The following is a 20,579-nucleotide window of genomic DNA, read 5'->3' on the forward strand; positions in this document are numbered from 1 at the left end:
GGTGGCCAGACCCTCCCTACCCCGTGTCCATGCTAGTCACTGAGTCCCAGACACCAAGCGTACGGATCTAGAACCCTCTTGGTCTTCGTCACCGCCCCTGCCTTCAGGCAGGCCGCGTCAGCTCTGCTTGCAACCTCAGACGCCACCTCACCCCACTTCACCCTACTTCCTTTGAGCCTTTGCTCTGCCTGGGTCACTGGGAGCCCCCATGCGTCCACACCTCACTTCGTATCTGCCGTGAAGGCTTCGCTCTCTGCTCAGACGCGTTCGTTCCCTTGTGACCCTGACTGGTTTCTCGGTGACCTTCCATGTGCGGAGGTCACACACCTCGCGTTAGGTCAGCAGCTCTTTGAGGAGCTGAGCTTTGTTCATCACGTGATTGCCCCCGTTCACACACGCGCGTGGCGTGGGCACAGCGATCTCTTTGTAAATTCTTTTGAACTTCACTGAGAAAACATGATTGGGTGGTTTCAGGATGTAACGATATCAGTGCCGCTGATGTTTCTAGGAGAAATATCAAGGATAAAAATGGATTCAGAGCCAGGACCCTTTCGAGTCCACTGGTTGGGGGAAAGACGAGGTGAAGGGAAATGCGCGCCAATCCCTTTGGTGGCCTTTCGAACATGCGCAGACTCGCTGGGACACATCTGCCTCTCGCTGCCGACCTGAGGCTCACAGCTCTGTGAGGCGCCCTCTGAAAACAGGTGCCTGACATGCGCAGTTGGCTTCCGGTCTTAACAATGGTGGAAGAAATAGGGAACGAATGCCTGCGGCAGTGCACACCTGTGGGCCTCTAAGCACTTTTTAAGTGTTAGCATTCTTACTTAAGTGATCAGTGGAAGACATGAAAGTAGATTGTGATTTTTTTTTCCCCCTTTTTTTTCTCCCACAGCACAACTATCTTGCCCAGGTCACCTCTAATATCTGGGGAACGAAATTCAAGATTGTGGGCTTGGCTGCTTTCCTGCCAACCAGCCTTGGTGCAGGTAAAAACCACGTCCGTTCTCTGCCCGCTCTCCCAGTTGCACCTCAGACTGAAACAACCAATTTCAACCCTCAGTGGCCTGAAATAGAAAATGAGCTCTTACGACATCAAAAGATTAGCCTGAATTTTACCATCCAACCTTGACGCCCGCCACTGTGATTTCACAAAAATCAGAGTGATCACTCAAATTGTGTTTTTTGCCAGTGGTGCTTTCATTTTTTTTATATAAGCCCTGACTTATAAAAATGACGGAAATAGCGAAAATCTCTCAGAGCTCTCAGAGGTTTCTGTTTATTTTGATTTCTCGCCTTTCACGGCATGCAGGTTTGGCATCAGTATTTTAGGTTCTTGAGTTAAAAGAAATTCCTGAAGAAAGTCAAAAAGAAAGAGTTAAAGACTCTACGGAGAAGCTGGCCGACTGGTGAATCTTTATAGGCGTCATCTCTAAGTACCAGATAAATCCCTGGCCATGAAAGGTTGAGATAGTAAGGAAAAGGGAAGTAAGGGGGTCCAAAGCCAGCTGGAACCTGGAATCTGCGGTCTCATCAGTGCTCTGGATAAAGCCCACAGTACTGAGTTGTCACATTTACTTAGGGACAGGAAGCAGTGAAATGGCAGGAGACCCTTTTCCAAGCAGCTTCATTCTGATGGGCACATCCCAATGCAGGCCCCAGAGGTGTGTTGTTCCCCCACCACCTTGCTGGGCTTCCTGATCATTTAACATGCACAGATGTCTCTGGAAGGCTGTCTCGGCCAGGTAGGGTTCACCTGTGGCTGGTGGCCCCATCTCGAATGTGTTCTGAAAATGATTTTTGAAAAATTCTGAATCTGCCTATAAGAGTTGTTTCAGATGCTCTTAGATCCTTTTAAATAAATTCTTCTTGCAAATCAGATGTTTAAAAAGACCCATTGCAATGTGTGCATCTTCAGAGACTTATTAAATAGTGCTGCATTTCATTTGGAGGTTTCTCAGCTCAAAGAAAAAGAGGAATAAAAGTAAAACATAAAACTGATTTAGGAAATGACAATAGACTGTCCCTGTACATAATGCAGACAAATCTCCTAGAATATTTTCAACAACCTGCAGACTCTGATGACCACAAAGCCTGTTCCTTGGTTACTTGGCAGCGCTCTACTGATGTATCAGCTGATTCTAATAATCACTATTTGCCCATCATGCTTATCTCGTCAGTAAGCTGAGAACTTAGCCGTCTGCCTACGGTGAACACTGAGAAAAGGAATGGAGGTGTGGTATCCTTAAGGGGTCTTTTCACTCTGCCCTTATTCTTTGGATGTTGAGAAGATCCACAAATAAGTCAACAAAGACCTCAAGATGGCAGGGTCTGTAGGTGCCTCTGAGACACGTGCTGCTCCCATATGAGGAATCTGAGTGCCCAAGACAAAAGCTTTCTGAATGACTGCAGGAAAATAACTGTCCTTATCACTGACCTTTTTAAAAAGAGTATTTTGGCTATTACTGTTCATTTGTCGAGCTAAAAGAATTTTCCACTTGATTCAACTCAAGAAAGGAATTGAAGTCTTGGATTCTGGAAGATATGTCACATATGGCTCCCTATTAATCTTTGGTGTTCTAGTGGATTTAAAATGGAGTGCTGTTCACATACTGGACATTTGATTCCTGCAATTAGAATGATTGGGCCCATGTAATTTTTTCATTTTTCATTTTTTATGTTTCTTAATTTTTAAAATATGGAATAAATTCAAAATTCAAAAGACTTAAAAGACTAGTACAGTAAAATCTCTCTCATCCTCACCCCTAGCTGCCTACTTTATTTTCCCCTGGAGGCAACTGATGTTATTTTTTAATCCCTCCTGAAATTTTTATTTCTTTGTTAATCTGAATAACAAAGAGTAGTGCTTTAATACATTAGTTCTTAAGCTAATGGAATCATCCAGAATTTTTAAGCCAAAATTCATACTCTCTAATGTGAATGTGGACGAGAAAGATGAACAGTACTGACCACCGGGCTGGAAAGTCATCTTACTCCATGCCAGGCCCACCACCAGCCTTACGAAGGTGCTTCCAAAAAGAAGGCCGCCATGCATGGGAATGCTGGCCAGTCGGCCACCAGGCTGTTGGAGGTGACAGCTGTGGAAAGAGAATTTGGCTGATCTTAACAAAAAAGAAAATAATAACGATGAACCTCTACATACCTCATAGGAAAGAGTATTCAACATAAAAGAAAGTGGACAGGAAATTTCATCTTGATTTTAACCTACTGTGAGACTTAAATTCAGATTCATTATTTTTTTAACTTACTTTGTTTCCTCTAAATCTTTTAGTTGCAATCTAGGCTTTCTCTTAAATGACCTTGTCAATCCAATCAAATCTTAGCGTTTAAAGAAAACATGTGGAAGTTCCCTGTAAATCGCTACACTGATTCTGCAGTTGAAATCGAAGTCATTAAAACACGAACCCAGTCCTGAAAGGAGGCAGCGTGTTGTCCTTGCCAGACCCGTGTCGCCCCTTACCTCGTGGCTGCTTTGCAGCAGCTCCTTGACTACCCAGGAGTCCCCGGAGCTCAGCACTCTGGTTATCACAACCGTCTTTGCTAAATTATCCTTCTGACTGCAAACGAGGTTTTTTAAAAAATACATTTATCATGCCCCAGCTCATTCCAAGAAAGAATTTAAGCCTAAGATAGGTTTTTAATACTCTACAGACAGAGCACAGGCAGAGCGCTGGGCTAGACCGAGAATTCGTTACTGAACCCAGACCACGGCGCGGTGTCGGGGCGGGCTCCAGGGAGCGGGGGAGCGGCCTATTGCGGGTCTGTCCTCACGGCAGGGGACCGCCCCCCCACTTCTCCCGTGACTCTGTTGGCACCTGGGCTGTCGTCCTCATGTCTCTGCTAACCACCTCCCCTCCTCCCCACCAGTCATCTATAAAACCAGCCTCCTGCATCTCCAGCCGCGGCAAATGACCATCTATCTCCCAGAGGTCCGGAAGGTTTCCACGGACTATGTCCATTTACCTGTCTTCAGCCCGAATGTCTTCAGTGAAGATGAAGATGATTTACCAGGTATGTTCACACGGCGTCTTTGTCAGGAGCCCGCCCTCAGTGGATCGTGGCAGGGGACACAGTGGTTGTCGCTTCACAGCCTGCTCGGGAGCTCTCTGGGGAACACCTGAAACCCACCCCCTTACTCACAGGGCAGGGAGAGGAAGCGAGGGGCGGATACTCGGGTTGGCCGGCGGCAGGTTTGGTGATCAGGAGAACTTACGAGGCTTGTCCTATGCGGCTGCACCCACCACCAGAATCTCGAAGGTTGGTGCTGAGCCCCCGACGGGTCAGGTACGTCCCCCATCCAGATAGTCTCAGCACCCCGTCTCTGTCCCAAGGCTGTGTCCTCGGGGCAGCTTCCGGGGGTGGGGAGGGCAAGCGGAACGCACAGTCCAGAGACAGGGCGCAGGGGGCCTCCAGTGGCCCGGGCCCAGCTCCCAGGCCAGCCAGGGGTCGTGTCTTCTCTGACCTTCCCCAACAAGATTATGGCATATAGATTGTGCCTGCTGCCATGGCATGGAAAAGGAGTGACTTCCTCAGTAAGGTCTGTGGTGTAGTGGCATGTCACAGGAGAGAGATCACATACTATCACTGGTTTGGGGAGGAGGGAAGCCACTAGAGCAAGGACGATTAAGGTGGCCGTGCCGCCTCACGTTCACAGAGCGCCTCATTTCATCCTCGCAGTAATCCTCTTAGTCAAGTGCCCAGATAAAGAGGAGCTAAGGGACTGAGCGAGTCTCAATGAAATCAGAACTGAACCCCAGTCTCGCTGACCCCAGCTAGCCTTCATCCTTGTAATCCCTGCTTAGAGCATGGCATCATTCACATGGTCCTCTGCTGCTCATGGAGCCCGGTGTCTCAAACCCATCCCCAGGTGGAAAACCTTTGCATTTAAACACCTCGCTCCCAACCTGCAGTGCAGGTCTCAGTGGATAGAAGAAGCCTGGTCTCAGTCAAAGGTAAAATCTGATACAAGTTTTTCAAAATCCCAGTTTACAAATTTTCAAATAGCTAAAGCACCTTAAATTAATTTTAAGTGTTTCTTAGTGGGGGGAAACCTATTTTGGTTAATAGATAAGAGTGATTTCTAATTAGTCTGCCAGTTATTTATATGTAACTCTTCTCAGAAAAATCCACCTTCAGTTTTATAAATACGGAGACCCTTCTCCTTAACCACCAAGCAAGGGTCTGAAAACCTCTGCTTTCTGAGCCGGAGGAACCCCGCATTCTCCTGTATCTGGTCGTTCTGGAACAGAGGGCCTCTCATCCTCGCCGTGGGATGGGGAGGGACACACATCCCCCCTTAGACTCTGAACTTCGGGGAGTGGTTTACCTTCTCTCAGCCCAGGTTTTACGTGTAAAATTACCTGTCCTGTGCTTTCTGACAGGAGCCATCCTTGATTCTCTGATGGCACACCTCTCTTCATAGGCGGAGCTCATGGTCTAGACTAGTGGTCCCCAACCTTTCTGGCACCAGAGACCAGTGCTGCTATGAGAATCTAATGCCTGACAATCTGAGGCAGAGCTGAGGCGGTGATGCTGGCACTGGGGAGCGGCTGCAAATACAGATGAAGCTTTGCTGGCTAGCCCACCACTTTGCTCCTGCTGTGCGGCCCGGTTCCTAACAGGCCACGGGTTACCAGTCCACAGCCTGGGGGTTGGGGACCCCTGGTCTAGACTAACACAGTGCTAATGGCAAGATTTTGCAATCACGTAAACCTGCAGTTTGGTGAAGCCTCATATACTTGAGTTTTATCGCTCGTCCCCTGCTATTTGAGAATTGTGGATTTAGAAGTCTCTTACACGGTCCCCTTAACTCCCTCCCTGCTCCCCCAGAATGTGGCTAATATAGCTCTCTCCAATGCTCAGCTGTTTTTGCTGCTGTCATTAACTGTCTGCGGTTCTCAGTGAGAGGAGGGAACGTTTTGTCTCAGGCTTACACTTCACGCTGGCAACATGGCAGAGACACCTTCAGCAGGAAGATGCCTGTCCCCAGTAACCTCTACAGACAAGAGAGCATGTGGAAGAGAGGCTGAATAGGAACAACAGAAAACTTGAGATGTGTAGCCAGGGGAGAGTGACATCTCACTGGAGGACCTGAGGGAAGGCGGGGAGGGAGGGGATGGCTGTTACAGGTACCAGGAGGTGGGCTTAGCTTTTGATGAACCAGGAAGCTTCATTCTATAATTCCGGTGGAAGTTCATCCAGCCTTTATAGTTATCCCATTAAGTCTTGTTTCCTGCCCATGAACTAGTTGCCACAACACTCAGAGAGGCCAGTTGAGCAAACTTGCCAGTGTTCAATAGACACTTTAGACAGGACAGGACAGCGGGTCTGAGCACACACGTGTCTGCAGGCCATTGCTCAAGCACACGGCTCCACTAACTTCCCACTGGAGCCTGTGGCTGGATCCAGTGTGGCTCCGCCTTACATGCTGTTTGAAATGCTCACAAGCAGATAAATTAGGAAACGAGCCTTCCCCTAACATGCAGATTTGCTGAGGATTCTTTTCTTCGGTTTCTCTACTCCATTTTACATGGTTCTGTTTACAGGAACTTCACATACATACACATTTCAGAAACACGTCTGCCCCGTGGCACATCCCACACTGACCAGCCCATGACCTGGATAAACCCACCCAGAAGCTGAGGCGTGCGTCCTGGGTTGGTTTCATACTGTGCCCTTGCCTCTTCTTCCACAAAAGAATGGGCTGTTTTGTGAATATCACGAGTAAAAAGCATCTTGAAATAAGGATTTGCCATGGTACCATTACATGGTACCAAACGGAGAAGGTTCAGAAGTGTATTCACTGAAAAGCCCTAACAATGTCCTTAGCTGATGGACAAGGGCGGCTGCCCTGCAGGGCCCACCACAAGCACTGCTGCGTGTCCTTCCGAAACAGCAGAGAAGCTTTGTGTAACGTATGTGAACAGTCCAGCTTTCCCCAAGCAAACACATCTGTTGATAGCAGTTGCATTTTGTATGCAGAAAGACTGGATGAGTTGAGAAATATTGCTTATTCTGACCCCGTTTCGTGGCACTTTTTTGTAAGCAGCTCATTTTTCTCATTTCCTTCCAGTGACGGGAGCGTCCGGCGTCCCGGAGAACAACCCGCCTTGTACCGTGAACATCCCTATCGCACCCATCCACAGCTCTGCGCAAGCTATGTCCCCCACGCAGAGCATCGGCCTGGTGCAGTCCCTGCTGGCCAATCAGAACGTGCAGTTGGACGTCCTGACCAATCAGACCACGGCCGTTGGGGCCCCTGAGCACGCAAGTGACAACGCCACCCAGTACCCAGTCTCCAACCGGTACTCCAGCCCAGGACAGGTGATCTTCGGAGGTGTGGAGATGGGCCGCCTCATCCCGAACCCTCCACAGCTGTCCCTGCCGCCAGCACCGGGGGTAGCCCAGTTGTCGGTGGTGGACCACGGAGGGGACCGCGAGCTCGAGCACCTGCAGAAGCCGGTCAAGGCGCTGCGGCCTGCCCCGTCGCTGGCTGCTGAGGGGGATGCCGTGGTGTTCGGCGCCACCCAGGAGGTGCAGGTGGCGAAGTTGAACCCCCCACCCCCTTACCCAGGAACGATCCCGGCTGCCCCAACCACGGCAGCGCCGCCGCCCCCGCTGCCGCCCCCGCAGCCCCCGGTGGACGTGTGCTTGAAGAAGGGCGACTTCTCGCTGTACCCGACGGCGGCGCATTACCAGCCGCCCCTGGGCTACGAGAGGATCACCACCTTCGACAGCAGCGGCAACGTGGAGGAGGTGTGCCGGCCTCGGACGCGGATGCTCTGCTCACAGAACACCTACACCCTCCCTGGCCCGGGCAGCTCGGCCACCCTGAGGCTCACCGCCACCGAGAAGAAGGTGCCCCAGCCCTGCACCAGCGCGACCCTGAACCGCCTGACGGTCCCGCGCTACTCCATCCCCACGGGGGACCCGCCCCCCTACCCCGACCTGGCCGGCCCGCTGGGTCCGGTCCGGGGCGCCGCGCAGCGGCTGGACGGCGGTCTCATCCACGCAACGCTGCGCAGGAACAACCGCGAGGTGGCGCTCAAGGCGGCGGCGCAGGCCGAGCTCCCGCGGGCCCCGCCTCAGCACCCGTCCTTGCAGCATCCCGCCAAGCCCAAGGGCGCCGCGCAGTTCCCGGCACGGCCCCCGGCCGCCCTCTACACCTGCAGCCAGTGCAGCGGCGGGGGCGCGGCTGGGCGGCCTGAGCCGGGCGCGGGGGGCGCGCAGGCGGCCGGCACCTCCCCACTGGCCTCCCAGTCCTCTTACAGCCTCCTGACCCCGCCCGACGGTGCCCGGGAGCGCACCGACTACGTCAACTCGGCCTTCACGGAGGACGAGGCGCTGTCCCAACACTGTCCGGTCGAGAAGCCTCTGAGGCACCCCGCGCTGCCCGAAGCTGCTGTGGCCGTGAAACGGCCGCCCCCTTATCAGTGGGACCCTGTGCTAGGGGAGGACATTTGGGTGCCTCAGGAAAGGACAGCACAGACTGCAGTGCCCAACCCCCTGAAACTGCCACCTCTGGTGGTGGGTCAGAGCCAGCACCTGGACGTGTCCCGCGTGCCCTTTGTCTCCCCTAAGTCTCCCGCCAGCCCTACTGCCACCTTCCAGACAGGCTATGGGATGGGAGTGCCGTATCCAGGAAGCTATAACACCCCCCCTTTGCCAGGAGTGCAGGCTCCCTGCTCCCCAAAAGACACCCTGTCCCCAACACAGTTTGCACAGCAGGAGCCGGCTGTGGTCCTGCAGCCAGCCTACCCACCCAGCCTCTCCTACTGCACCTTGCCCCCCATGTACCCCGGGAGCAGCACATGCTCGAGTTTACAGCTGCCACCCATCGCCTTGCACCCCTGGAATTCCTACAGTGCGTGCCCACCTGTGCAGAACCCCCAGGGCACTCTCCCCCCCAAGGCACACTTGGTGGTGGAGAAGCCCCTCGTGTCCCCACCGCCCACCGACCTCCAAAGCCACCTGGGTACAGAGGTGATGGTAGAGACCGCAGACAACTTCCAGGAGGTCCTGTCTCTGACGGAAAGCCCAGTCCCCCAGCGGACAGAGAAATTCGGAAAGAAGAACCGGAAGCGCCTGGACAGCCGAGCAGAGGAAGGAAACGTCCAGGCGGTGACAGAGGGCAAAGTGAAGAAGGAGGCGCGGACTCTGAGTGACTTTAACTCCCTGATCTCCAGCCCCCGCCTGGGGAGAGAAAAGAAGAAAGTGAAGAGTCAGAAGGACCAGCTTAAAGCGAAGAAGCTGAACAAGACCAGCGAGTTCCAGGACAGCTCGGAGAGCGAGCCGGAGCTGTTCATCAGCGGGGACGAGCTGATGAACCAGAGCCAGGGCAGCAAGAAGGGCTGGAAGAGCAAGAGGAGCCTGCGCACGGCCAGCGAGCTGGAGGAGTTCAAGTGCCGGAAAGCCAGCGAGAAGGAGGACGGGCGGCTGGGCAGCCAGGGCTTCGTGTACGTCATGGCCAACAAGCAGCCTCTCTGGAACGAGGCCACCCAGGTGTATCAGCTGGACTTCGGGGGGCGGGTGACGCAGGAGTCTGCAAAGAACTTCCAGATCGAGCTGGAGGGGCGGCAGGTAAGCGTGTCCCAGGCCTGGCCAGAATCGTGACTTCCTGGTCTTGGCAGGTCTCTTTGGGTTTTAAGAACCGGGTAAAGGGTCTCGGCACCTTGGGGAGCATTTTCCAAAGGCCACCTGGGAAATGTGGAAAGCACCTGATCCTCTAAGGTGGGGCTGTCTGGGGTTGTGATTTTCAGGGTGCCCGTTGCTATCCTTTATTTCTCATCTAAGTGACACACGTACTGATTTCTTAAGGTCAAATGACTCCATAGACCCATCAGGAGGACTAGGAGGACCCTGCCCAGCCTTGCCCACTCCCCAAACTAGAGGCACGAGCTTCCAGCTCTGCCTTGTTCCGAATTTGCCACCATATTTGTAAAGAACATGTTTCTGCTTGGATTTATCAGTCAGTCAGTTGTGGCATCATGGATTGAATTTTTCCTAAGAAATGTGAGGGTTTATTTTCTTTACCCCGACCCCGTCCCTACACATGCGTGAACTTTCCTTTCCCACCTTTTCTTAGTTAAGTCATCAGTTACCTTGTTACGCCGGTAATTGTGATTCCCAGCTGAGCCGTGTAGTATAGTCTAATTGCATTCCCTTTCTTATTACATAGGTTTTTTTCTGAGACAGAATAATTACCCAGTGTTTGTTTATTTTTCTGTGCATTTATTATTAAGTCATTCCGCAGTTCTCGGTACCGTTAAAACACATCAGATAGTCCGTTGGTTCTTCCTCCTCCAATACAGAACGTTGCTCCAGCTTTGCTGCGTAGCTGTTTTCTGGGGCTCCCCTTCTCCACCATCCGGGGACTTCCCTTCCCCTCTCATATGTACATCTCATTTTCATTAATTCACCCCACAAATATTTATTGAGACTCTGTTATATGCCTGGCAATCCTCTGAGCCAGGAGTCGGCAAACTATGGCCCACGGGCCAATCTGGACTGCTGCCTCTTTTTATAAATGAAGCTTGATTGGAACACAGCCATGCCCGTCCACGTAATTACTGTTCCACTCTATAACAGCTTAAGTAGTTGTGGCAAAGCATGTGACCTAAAATGCCTAAAAAATTTACTATCAGCCCTTTACAGAGAGTTTGCCAACCCCTGCTCCAAGTGCAGGAACCAGAGCCATGAGGAAAACAGGCCCCGCCCTCATGGAGTAAAATGAGAGAGAGGCCGTAAACAACTAAATGTGCGTTGTATGAGGTCACGTGGTAATGTAACGTGGTCACCGTAAGTACCAAAATGACAAAGGAAAGCAGGCTCTAGAGATGAGCACAATGGGAAGGAGGCGTGCTGCGTTCTGTCCCTCTCTGAGCAGTGAGTGACATTTGACAATTACGATTGACATTTCTCTTCAGCCTCTGAGCCCATAGATTCTTCTTCCTGCTTTTTCTTTCTCCTGCCTGTTTCCTTGGTGAGGAAGCCACTTCTTCGACCTGTGGTGCTTCCCATGCTCTGGGTTTTGCTCGTTGTCTCCCCACTGCGTTACCATGTTCCTCTGTCTCTCTGTTCCGATGAGCCCGTAGTCGGATCTAGAAGCCTATCAGAGTCCCTTTTGTTGGCAAGTCTCTCGTAGACCGTGCTGTCTCCGTCCACTGCACAGCCCTGGCTGCCCTGTGCCACCTTGTTCTTCTCTAACGTCTTTGCTTCCTGCGCCTGCCCAGGTGATGCAGTTTGGAAGGATCGATGGCAATGCGTACATCCTGGACTTCCAGTACCCCTTCTCGGCCGTGCAGGCCTTCGCAGTGGCCCTGGCCAACGTGACTCAGCGTCTCAAATGAAGAGACTGGCCTGGGCAGGAGAAGAGGCAAAGGAGCTTTACGGAGCGGTCTGAACGCAGATGCCCGAGGAGCTCGCGTGGGCCCGGGTGCCTGGGGGACTGGAGGGCGAGGGCGAACGGGAGGTGTCTGCCAGGCCCAGGAGAGGGCACTGACCTTAATCATTGTCATTCGTTTGGGCTTTTATTATGCTTTATTGTCTTTCTTCTTTCTTTTTGAACAACAGAAAAATACAGGAGAGTGGTATTTGGACGCAAAGGTGCCAGGCGCCTGGTGTGTTTTTTAGGAAATGTAATTGCTTGTAATGTCCTACTGGGTTTGCTTATGTCAGCCACAGACAAGGGGCGCTCCAGAAGGAAGGCAGAGTGCCTTCCAGCCTGCCGTTCCTTTAGACATGAGGCGTACGCATTATTTTCATTCTCCACAACATCACCACTAGCGTAAAAATGAAAACCTTTTAAAAAAAAACACAACCAAAAATCCTGAAGGTACAGGTTCTCTTAGGGGACGGCATTTAATTCACATGTTATTACTCCCCCAAAGGTGACTTGATTAATGAAGGGTATTTTGGCAAATGCACTGTTTGACCGGTAAAGGTAGGCTTTTTATGGGGGTGCTATTATCAGCTCTGAATACGATTCACTCCTGATGATGTAGGGGGAAGGCATGACGGGCGAGGAAGGAACTCCTGCACGTGTACACATGGGTGGCTTACGTAGCATGACTTGAAATAGTACAAGGGCTATGCTCCTCTTTGGAGGATGTTTACATTGAAGACTCCACTAGTTTTATAATATGTCAAAATTCCATAGGTTCAGTATGATTGACTTGAGAAAGTCAGATACAAAAGCATGTGATCGGGGCAGTGGTTTTCTCAGCTAGTGCCTGGGTGTCCCTGAGAGGTATCGTTGATTCCCACTCTCTTTTTATTGCTGGCTCTGGAAAATGTGACAGTAGACATTATCTTTGCCATTACACAACACCGTCCTACACTTTTCCTTTTTCTACAGATGCTAACGATGCTGGTGGAAGCTCTCCTTCCCTCTTCACCTGCATTAACTTCAATTGACTAGAAGTGTTTCCAACGGATTAGAAACATGACCGAAAAATTTTAAGCGTTCGCTAGGGTATTAAGAGATAGGGTTATAGTTGACTCTTTCACAGAAGTCCCACAGTCTTCAGGAAAAAAGGTTGTTCATTCACTGTACAGACTGTTGATTGAGGAGATAAACCACTGGGAGAACATGGTGAAAATTGTAGTATTTAAGATAGTTAGTTTACTACTAAGAAATCCTCCGAGATGATCTTTTCTCACCCCACGCCCATCTCAGGGGACACCTTAGGCAGCATCCAGCCTGGATGACAAGACCCAGTTTATTGTTTTGGGTCATTCTCATCCATGATGTAGATTAGGGCAGCAGCATGAGAACTGTGCACTGGCATATGGTCCTAAATTTGGATTTCGTTTGATACCAGACAAGTGGAAGATACTACATAAAAGCATTTAAAAAAAATTTTTTTTTAATTCCCTGTTTAGGTTTAAAAAATAGAAAAGAAATTTGCCCATTCCTTTCTCAGAGCAAGATAACATCTGTCACCCACCTTCTCTCAAGCCCCTGAAGAAACACAGGAAGATGATAAATATGGCGGAGGACATCTCCCGCTGAAACCAGAGTTTCCCATCTTACATTTTAAAATGTCAGACCCGATTCTTTGGTGCGTAAATTCTTCCAGAAAGAATTTAATAATTTCTTTATGCAAGTTTCTGTAGTTTAATGTTTCAATGCTTCTTATTAGTTGTGCAATATGGTTGGTTATAGCCTATTTCTAAAATAATTTAAATGCAATTCCCTGTTTTATTGTCCAAGAGATAATTATTTATCTTGCTTTAATAGTATTCTTTAGGGTTATTTTCTTAACCATGTACCATTATGCCCATTTTATTATTTATTTAGAAAAATAGTAACGTTTGTAGCAACTTACTTGGTAGCAGTATATTTTGCTGCAAGAAATAAAGAGGATATGATAGAAGGGTTTTTTGCTGGACAGTTTGTAACTTTACCTAATTGGGAAAATTTTTTCCATTAATCCTTTAAAAGTATTTTTTTTTTTTTTGCATTTTGTGGTATCGATTATATTCAAAGGAGATTTCTTTAAGATAACATCTTAAAATAACATTTCCTCTTTTGAAAATTTTATTTTTAATTAAAAATGAAAGGTGATATGAAATGAGAGGAAACTTAGAATGAGAATAGCAAAAAAAAAAAGAATTATTAGTAATAAGTTCAGTTTTTAAAGTTCAGATTGGTGTTTGAGATACAAGGACCATGAAAGACTACATTTTAGAACTTTTCTTAGCAAGAGCAAGTATAGGGGGAAAGCCTTGTCATGAAGACTAAAGAGAAAGCAAGTGTTTGTAGCAAATAATTAACTAAGCTGACTAAACTCCTAGCTCACCCCCCACGTGGAGATAGAGGCATCTGTCTTAGATGTTCACACACACACACACACACACACACACACATGCTAATGAGCAGCAGCGGCCCAGCTTGGCCCAGAGGCAGAGGTAATTTCAGATGCCAGATTTCCTTAGACAGATACACACAGTGGTTGTAATGTGGTGTCTTTGAAGTTGATAATGATGCTTTTACTTACTTTAAAAATTGTTTTCATTCAGGCAGTCTCGATTTGTTAAATACTGCTATGGTCACTACTTTATGCAGCAGAATTCTACATCATGTTTTCTAGCAATGTATGAAAATGAAGATACCTCATTGAATCCCTAAATTTAAAAACATCAGCCCAGTAAATAGTCAACTACATAAAGAATCCATGCCTTTTTGAGAGAAGCAGTATATTAGCAAACAAAAAAAATTTTTAATTTGTTTTAACTTTAACCTCATCGAACCAAAGGCACAGATTTGTGTAGAATATACCCATTAAATGTTTACCCTGAAGAAATTGGTACCAGGGAAGCAGAAAATGTCAAAGCCCTAATGGCAGTATAAGTCAGGACCTTGCAGGTTAGTATTTTTCACCCATGGCCATTGCTCCTTTGTCAAGCGTCCCACGAGGACATGCAAAAACGTGTACGTTCATCTTACAGTCATAGGAGAAAGTCAGTAGGCTCAGGATCGAACCTGCTCTGTCACAGAGTTGGAGGGGAACCCCGGGCCTCCATCTATCCCTCCGTAAAATGAAAGGGACCACCTGGACAACCTCCTAAACTCCGTCCAGCTCTGACAGCCCAAGGGCTCCAAATGGGCCGGTTCCCCATTCCACTTTGCGACTTGGAAGGTATGTTTCAAAACATTGCCTTTTGGTAGAGAAATGTTTCTTTTCCTGTGTTAATGAGTGGTCTACTGAATGTAAATCAGGGCACTTAATATCTTTAGAAGCTTCACCTCCAGAAGCAAATGCATTTGGAATTGTGTTTTCATAAAATGACACAGAAGCCCCCATTCCACCTGAGACAGGAGCCTTCCCCTGGGTGCACCTGCTCAGTGGCTGCCCATGAGAACACCCCTAAAATAAGTCCACACTGGCCCCAAAGACAATAAAGGGGGTTGAATACAAACAGAGGAGCGTATGCCTAGGCCACCTTGAATTCCCGAGTGTGCTCTGCAGTGTTACATGATCTTCAAGTTCAGAAGGTTTCTGGAAAAGGACCCCATTGTGTGGGGCATTTATCACTTGGCCACGTCAATGGCTGTGAACAAAGTCCGTTGAGACAAAATGTGTCAAAAATGTCGTTTGAGTTCCTGGGATTTTGTAATAGCACACAACTCCAAACCTTTCACCGTTTATGGATTTCCTTATCTCTGGCTGATAAAACTCTGAAGGTTTGTGGCTTATTTTGTTCTCATTTCTTTGGCTTTGTGCAATTTTCTTGTAACTCATACCTATATTTTCTGTTTACAAGTTCTTTTAAAGGGGAGGGGTAGGGTTCTAAGATCTTGTTTATTGTAGATAAAAAAAAATTTTTTTTTCGTGTTGTAGAAAAAGCATGGGTTATGTATTTGACTGAAAAAGGCACTGTATTATCTACCAAAGGGGTATTGTTTTTGCATTTGTTTATAAATGCATTATTTTGGTACTGTAAATTTGGACATAATTTCTGAGTCTATTACTACTGGCATTTTCTTTCTCTCTCTCTCTCTTTGTTTTTTTAACTGTAAGTGCACAACGCAGGTGCCCAGACCCCACACCAGACCAGACCACCAGCATGTACCTGTCCAGGCCTTGGGGGCGACGCACTGCCCCGTGCGCCTCGCTCCTCTGAGTTGGTTGGTTTGTTTGTTTTCACTACAGCATTCTGCTTTGTTTTCCTTTCCAAGCAGGCTCTGTTATCCTGCTTGCATTCTAATGAGCTCACCCCGATTTGCCTCTCTTCTCATGTATTTTGTGTATTAGATTGTGAGGGAGGTGTTCTAGAAGGCATTAATGGTTTGCATTCAAAATGCTGTGGTTTGTCCAAATTATTTTCTGTCTTTATTATTGAGATGGACTAATCTCATTTTTTTCTTGATGATTTGAAGTTGTAAGAATTGTCCAGCTATTGCTTAATAAAATTTTGCAGATCAAAAAAAAAAAAAATCAATTGCTTGTGTGCAGAATTAAGATGTGGGTCTTGAATACTTCGAGAAGAAATCACTGCTTTCCGTTGGCATGACCCATCATCCCTCCCGTTGCTTTACTATATCACTGGGTTACTGCCAATGGCTACCTGATACCCTGAGATCCTTATCATTGCTCTTTTTGAGACGTCAGAGGTTGTGCTGTCTTCTTGATGAGCTGGTTTGAGTTTGTGTTTGTTTTTTCTTGTTTTGTTTTTTTAAAGAGGACTTGATTCAGGATGCATCTGTCTTAACACCTACAAGATCAGAGGTACTAAATACACTGACACCTTCTTTGTTACTTTGTAGAAAACACTAAGCCGGGTTTTGAGCAATTCCTCTCTAAGTGCTAATATCACTGTTAATTGTTGTTATTACTAATGAGTCTTACTGAACCTCCTCACTCTGCCCATGGAGAGGAGGCAGGGACTCGGGGCTCATGGGAGGCTCCCCTGCAAGCACTAGCTCATGTGCATGTTTACAAAACTGCCCCTTTGATTTTTCAGAGACAAAAATAGACATGTGATCACTCAGGCTTTAAGAGACAGAACCAAAACCACGGTCAACTCTAACAAATTCTAATCGTGCATTAAGTTTTACAATAATCAGGACTATAGATCTGTGCTTTAAGTAGTGGTAGTTGTAAGAGACTAACTGACCTGAATTTTGTGTGAGAATCAAAACATTTCTGATTGTATTATGAAGGTTTGTGAACTTCAAGTCAATAATCATTGTATCTTTATCACTTACACCAGGTAGCAAGGAGCCCTGATTGAAAACAAACTCCCTCTTTCCCTCCCTCCTCCCCCCAGAAAACAAGGAACCAAAACCCTAAGAGCCAGGCTGGGTCTGAGTCTGTGCTAAGGATCCATGTTTCAGATTGCTGTCCCCACCTGCCACATGGTCCGCTTTGGGGCCATTCAGCGTGAGTCGGTGTCCCCAGAAGTGAATGGTTTAAAAAGCTCTGGCAAGAGTACTTAGCAAATCTCTTTCCTTCTACCAGCTTATTTTGAAAAGGATGCCTGCTTTTTATTCTGGGGTTCAGTATTCTCTTCTGGCAGTGTTAAGAGAACAAGGAATCAATTTCCCTCTCGTTCCGTAGCCCCCAGAACTCACTGTAGAAGAGATATGACTCTCCCATGGAGACTACATTGCAATTTTCCAGGAGTGCACAGCTAGGTCTCCAAACTCCATTATAGAGTGGGTGCCTTTTGCCTTCCTTTCCTTTAAAGAAGAAAATTGAAGCATTGAGTAGTTGAAATGACTTCTGGATTCCATAGACAAAAACCAATCAGAAGTAGAATCCAGGATTTCTGGGTCGCGTTAATGAACAGACCTAGTTTATTCTCAGCCTCTCACTCTGGTGTTTCGTAATGATTTGCCTGTAATGAGCTAGGAGCTACTTACACTTAGTCATCTCCTGAGAAAGAGGCATTAGAAGTCAGCCGCCCTCGCCCGGCATCAGGTGATCTCACCCTCCCTGCAGTGGAGACTGCTTTCTCGAGTCGTCAAGAGTGGGCATGTGGCTCCCAGGCTGTGTTACTCACCCAGGCATCACAAAGGGACTGTGCGGATTCATTTCTCTGCATATCTTAGAAATAGGTGCTCAATGCACTAAAGAATCTGAAGCAGGCGCATGAAGAATGGGCTCATTTCCTAAATTTGCTTAAAGTTCTTGTTAGACCGATAGTTTCAACTCATAGCAGGACCCTGGCAGGAAACTGGGTGTCAGGTATGAAAAACAGTTATACTCATCCCTTCCGCCTGCCTTTTCCCGAGTTTCCTGCTCTTGCTCTATTCCAGGTGCTTTCTGAGCCCGTTTTCACCTCATGCACAACTATAGCTCCCTCGTCCCACCAAAGAGGTGAGGGAACAGGCGGGGCGGTGGGGCTTGGATGATAAAGGCTGGGCGTGTGGCAGTGTGTCAAACTACGAATCAGTGGCCTTCTCTTGGTCATGCCAACCATTTCCCACCGTCTTCGACCATTAGGGTGTGGGGAGAACCTCGTGCTCACTGTTCCCACTCTTCTCCAAAATAGAAGAAAAATGGCGGTCCTCACAACGTTCTCCATTGTGTGCAGGGAACCAAGAGTCACCATGTCTCCTTTTGGTGTGGCCTCCCGCTCCTTCATTCAGTCTGGTTTCTCATTCCCCAGGAGTTGTCTCAGCGTTTCCTGGCTGCCCACCCCCGCAACCAGGTGCCACCTTGTATGAACCGCCTGTCACAACCTTCCACTTTGCCCTGAAAGTCAGCGCAGCCCCTGCTATTACAAGGAGATGGCCCTTAATCCTTGATCCCTGTTCTTACCCAGCCAGCGTCACGGACACCCGGTTCCCTGCTCCGTTCTGCCCGGGAAAGAGGCCAGCAGCCCACACGCCACAGCGCATGAGACACAGACGCATGATGTGCCTGTCCCCGAAGGAGGACAGCCTCCAGTAAGGCATTCTTTCCCGTGCCCGAGCCCGCGGGGTCCCGTGCGGCCCACTTCCCACGTTCCCCAGACTCGGGGACCGACTGCAGGAGGCTCTTGAGTCCCGGGATTCTTAACTTTCGCCGGGACCGAAGTTCAGCTCCGTTGGTTCAGATCCTGAGAGGGAGCATCCCTGTGACGGAAGAGGCCACATGTGTTCCTTTAGAGCGGCCACCCACCGGCCACCCACCCCAGGCACCAAAGTGCTTCGTTCGACCCCCGATCCCAGAACCACCTGGAAAGGAAGTTGCTCTAAACACTGCCGAGAGGTCGACTGGCTGAAGTCCCAGCACCTCTGTCCCACCTTCGGTCGCCCTGCCCGCCCCTGTGGCCCACGCCCCAGCCAGTCCCCTCCTTGCTTCCAGAGCTGAGCTCACAAGCATTCCCTCTCCCAGCAGGCTGGGGGAGAGAGGGCGCGACAGACTTTTAAGCCAAGTTTCTCCACAAACAGCTCCCAGAAAGAATGGCATCTTCTGGAAACCCTCAGACTAGACCACACCGGCTCCTTAAGAATGTCACATCCCAGAGACCCGCTCGGTTCCCGGCGTGTGGCTCACGGGCCAGGTCCTGCTCGAAGGTGGCCAGAGCAGTGAAGGCGAAGCCCCTCACTTCCAGGAGGCCCCTGCTGCAGCCCTGCCCCCCACAGGCTCGTGACAGGGGCACAGGGCACCGGCTCCACTCGCCAGGCCCCTCTCCCGTCTTACCGTTGTCTTCGTCACACAAGTCTCTCGAGATGGTGCCTGAAAAACGTGACTTGTCCATGTGGAATAAAGGACTGGTAAATTTGGACTTGAAAACAATTTTTACGAACCAGCCAAGAGACTTATATGGAGCCTGGTACCTTTTCCCGCCTCCGGACTCTGTAGAGACACAGCTGAAAATAATTAGCCAAAGTCTCCCTAAATGGCGCAGCACAAGGATGTGTGGCTTGTGCGTACGATCACCCCACCCCCCAGAAAAAGCAAAGGTAAAAGTGACCCCAACAACCCACCCCCATAATGACAGCAAGTTCGGCGACCCCAGTGGGAAAGTAAGTCCCTGTTCGCAAACCTTTTGGGGGAAGGTTTGGTCCCAGCTGAGAGGTGGGGAATCCTAGGTGGAAAATCTCCAGTGACTCCTTTCAAAGCCAGGCGGTGCTGAAAGAGCCAGCAACGCCTCTCAGAACCGCCAAACCACAGCGCCTCTTCAAAGGGCTCCCGTGAAGCTTCCTGAAAGACAACGAGCCTCGGTCCCCAGCGAGCGGAAGCCAGCGCCTCTCCAGGGAAATGCCCGGCCAGGGAACTGAGTGCCCGGCCAGAGCCCAGGCTGCGGAGCTGGCCCGGGCGTTTGCTCTCAGCCTCCTTTCTGTTTGCAGGCGGTTTCTGCTGAAGGACGTGATGCTTCGCACTCAGCCCCCTGACCCGGATGTCTCGGCAGTGAAAAACTCAAAGCTCGGAGAAGAGAGGCCGCTTTGCCCACGTGGCTGATGTTTCACCAGAGAGCCTGAGCTGCCAGCCAGCAGACCTGCCGGACCCGGGGGCCGGGGGCCCACCGACGGAGTGCTCGAAAAGGGCTCTGGTCACAGAGAAGAACTAGAAAGGACAGTATCCCCAGAATGTTCCACCCTAGCCACCCTCCGAAGAGGAGGCGAGGGTTGACCTTCACACCTCCCACGCGGGCAGGGCAGAGCCACACGAGGCGGGAGAGGAGAGAGGGGCTGACCCCAGGCTCCCGGCACAGAGGCCTCTCGGCCGCTCCGCGCTGCGACGCGTTCCAGGTTTATTTTTCTCTTCTCACAGAAGCGGACAAGTGCTCTGCCAGGGGCCGGGGACACGAAAGCTCAGCCCCCGCCCAGACCTGGTGCCTGGCAGACGCCTGGTCATCTCCCCTGGGAGGCGCCCACGGTTACAGGTAGGGGATGGGGACAAATCAGCAGGGTTCGGGGATTCATACCCAGGCATTTTTCTCGCAAACAGATTGGATTTTATTTAAAAACTCCTGAAGTACATTTTAATAAACGTGATACTATACACAGCCTGCCAGCGTGTGCCATCGGAAGACAGAATTATAACTGAGACCGGACCTGATGGAAAGCCCTTGCTGGGAAAGGCTGGGTCACAGGAACTCTCTTTTGACGAGCAGTGACAGGA

General features: G+C 49.5%; 1 protein-coding gene across 3 annotated transcripts in view; it reads left to right on the forward strand.

Moving 5' to 3' along the window:
• The window catches only part of TULP4 (TUB like protein 4), a 188,850-nt gene extending 173,633 nt beyond the window's left edge, over positions 1–15,217 (forward strand). For all 3 annotated transcript variants that reach the window (XM_039873905.1, XM_039873903.1, XM_039873904.1), the window contains 4 exons: positions 893–986; positions 3,886–4,029; positions 7,091–9,597; positions 11,250–15,217. In XM_039873905.1, the coding sequence (XP_039729839.1) occupies positions 893–986; positions 3,886–4,029; positions 7,091–9,597; positions 11,250–11,366 (2,862 nt within the window). In that variant the 3' untranslated portion in view covers positions 11,367–15,217. The remainder of the gene's footprint in view (positions 1–892; positions 987–3,885; positions 4,030–7,090; positions 9,598–11,249) is intronic.
• Positions 15,218–20,579: the final 5,362 nt, after the last annotated feature.

This window comes from Pteropus medius, unplaced genomic scaffold (assembly GCF_902729225.1).
Source record: "Pteropus medius unplaced genomic scaffold, Ma_sr-lr_union100, whole genome shotgun sequence".
Taxonomy (NCBI): domain Eukaryota; kingdom Metazoa; phylum Chordata; class Mammalia; order Chiroptera; family Pteropodidae; genus Pteropus; species Pteropus medius.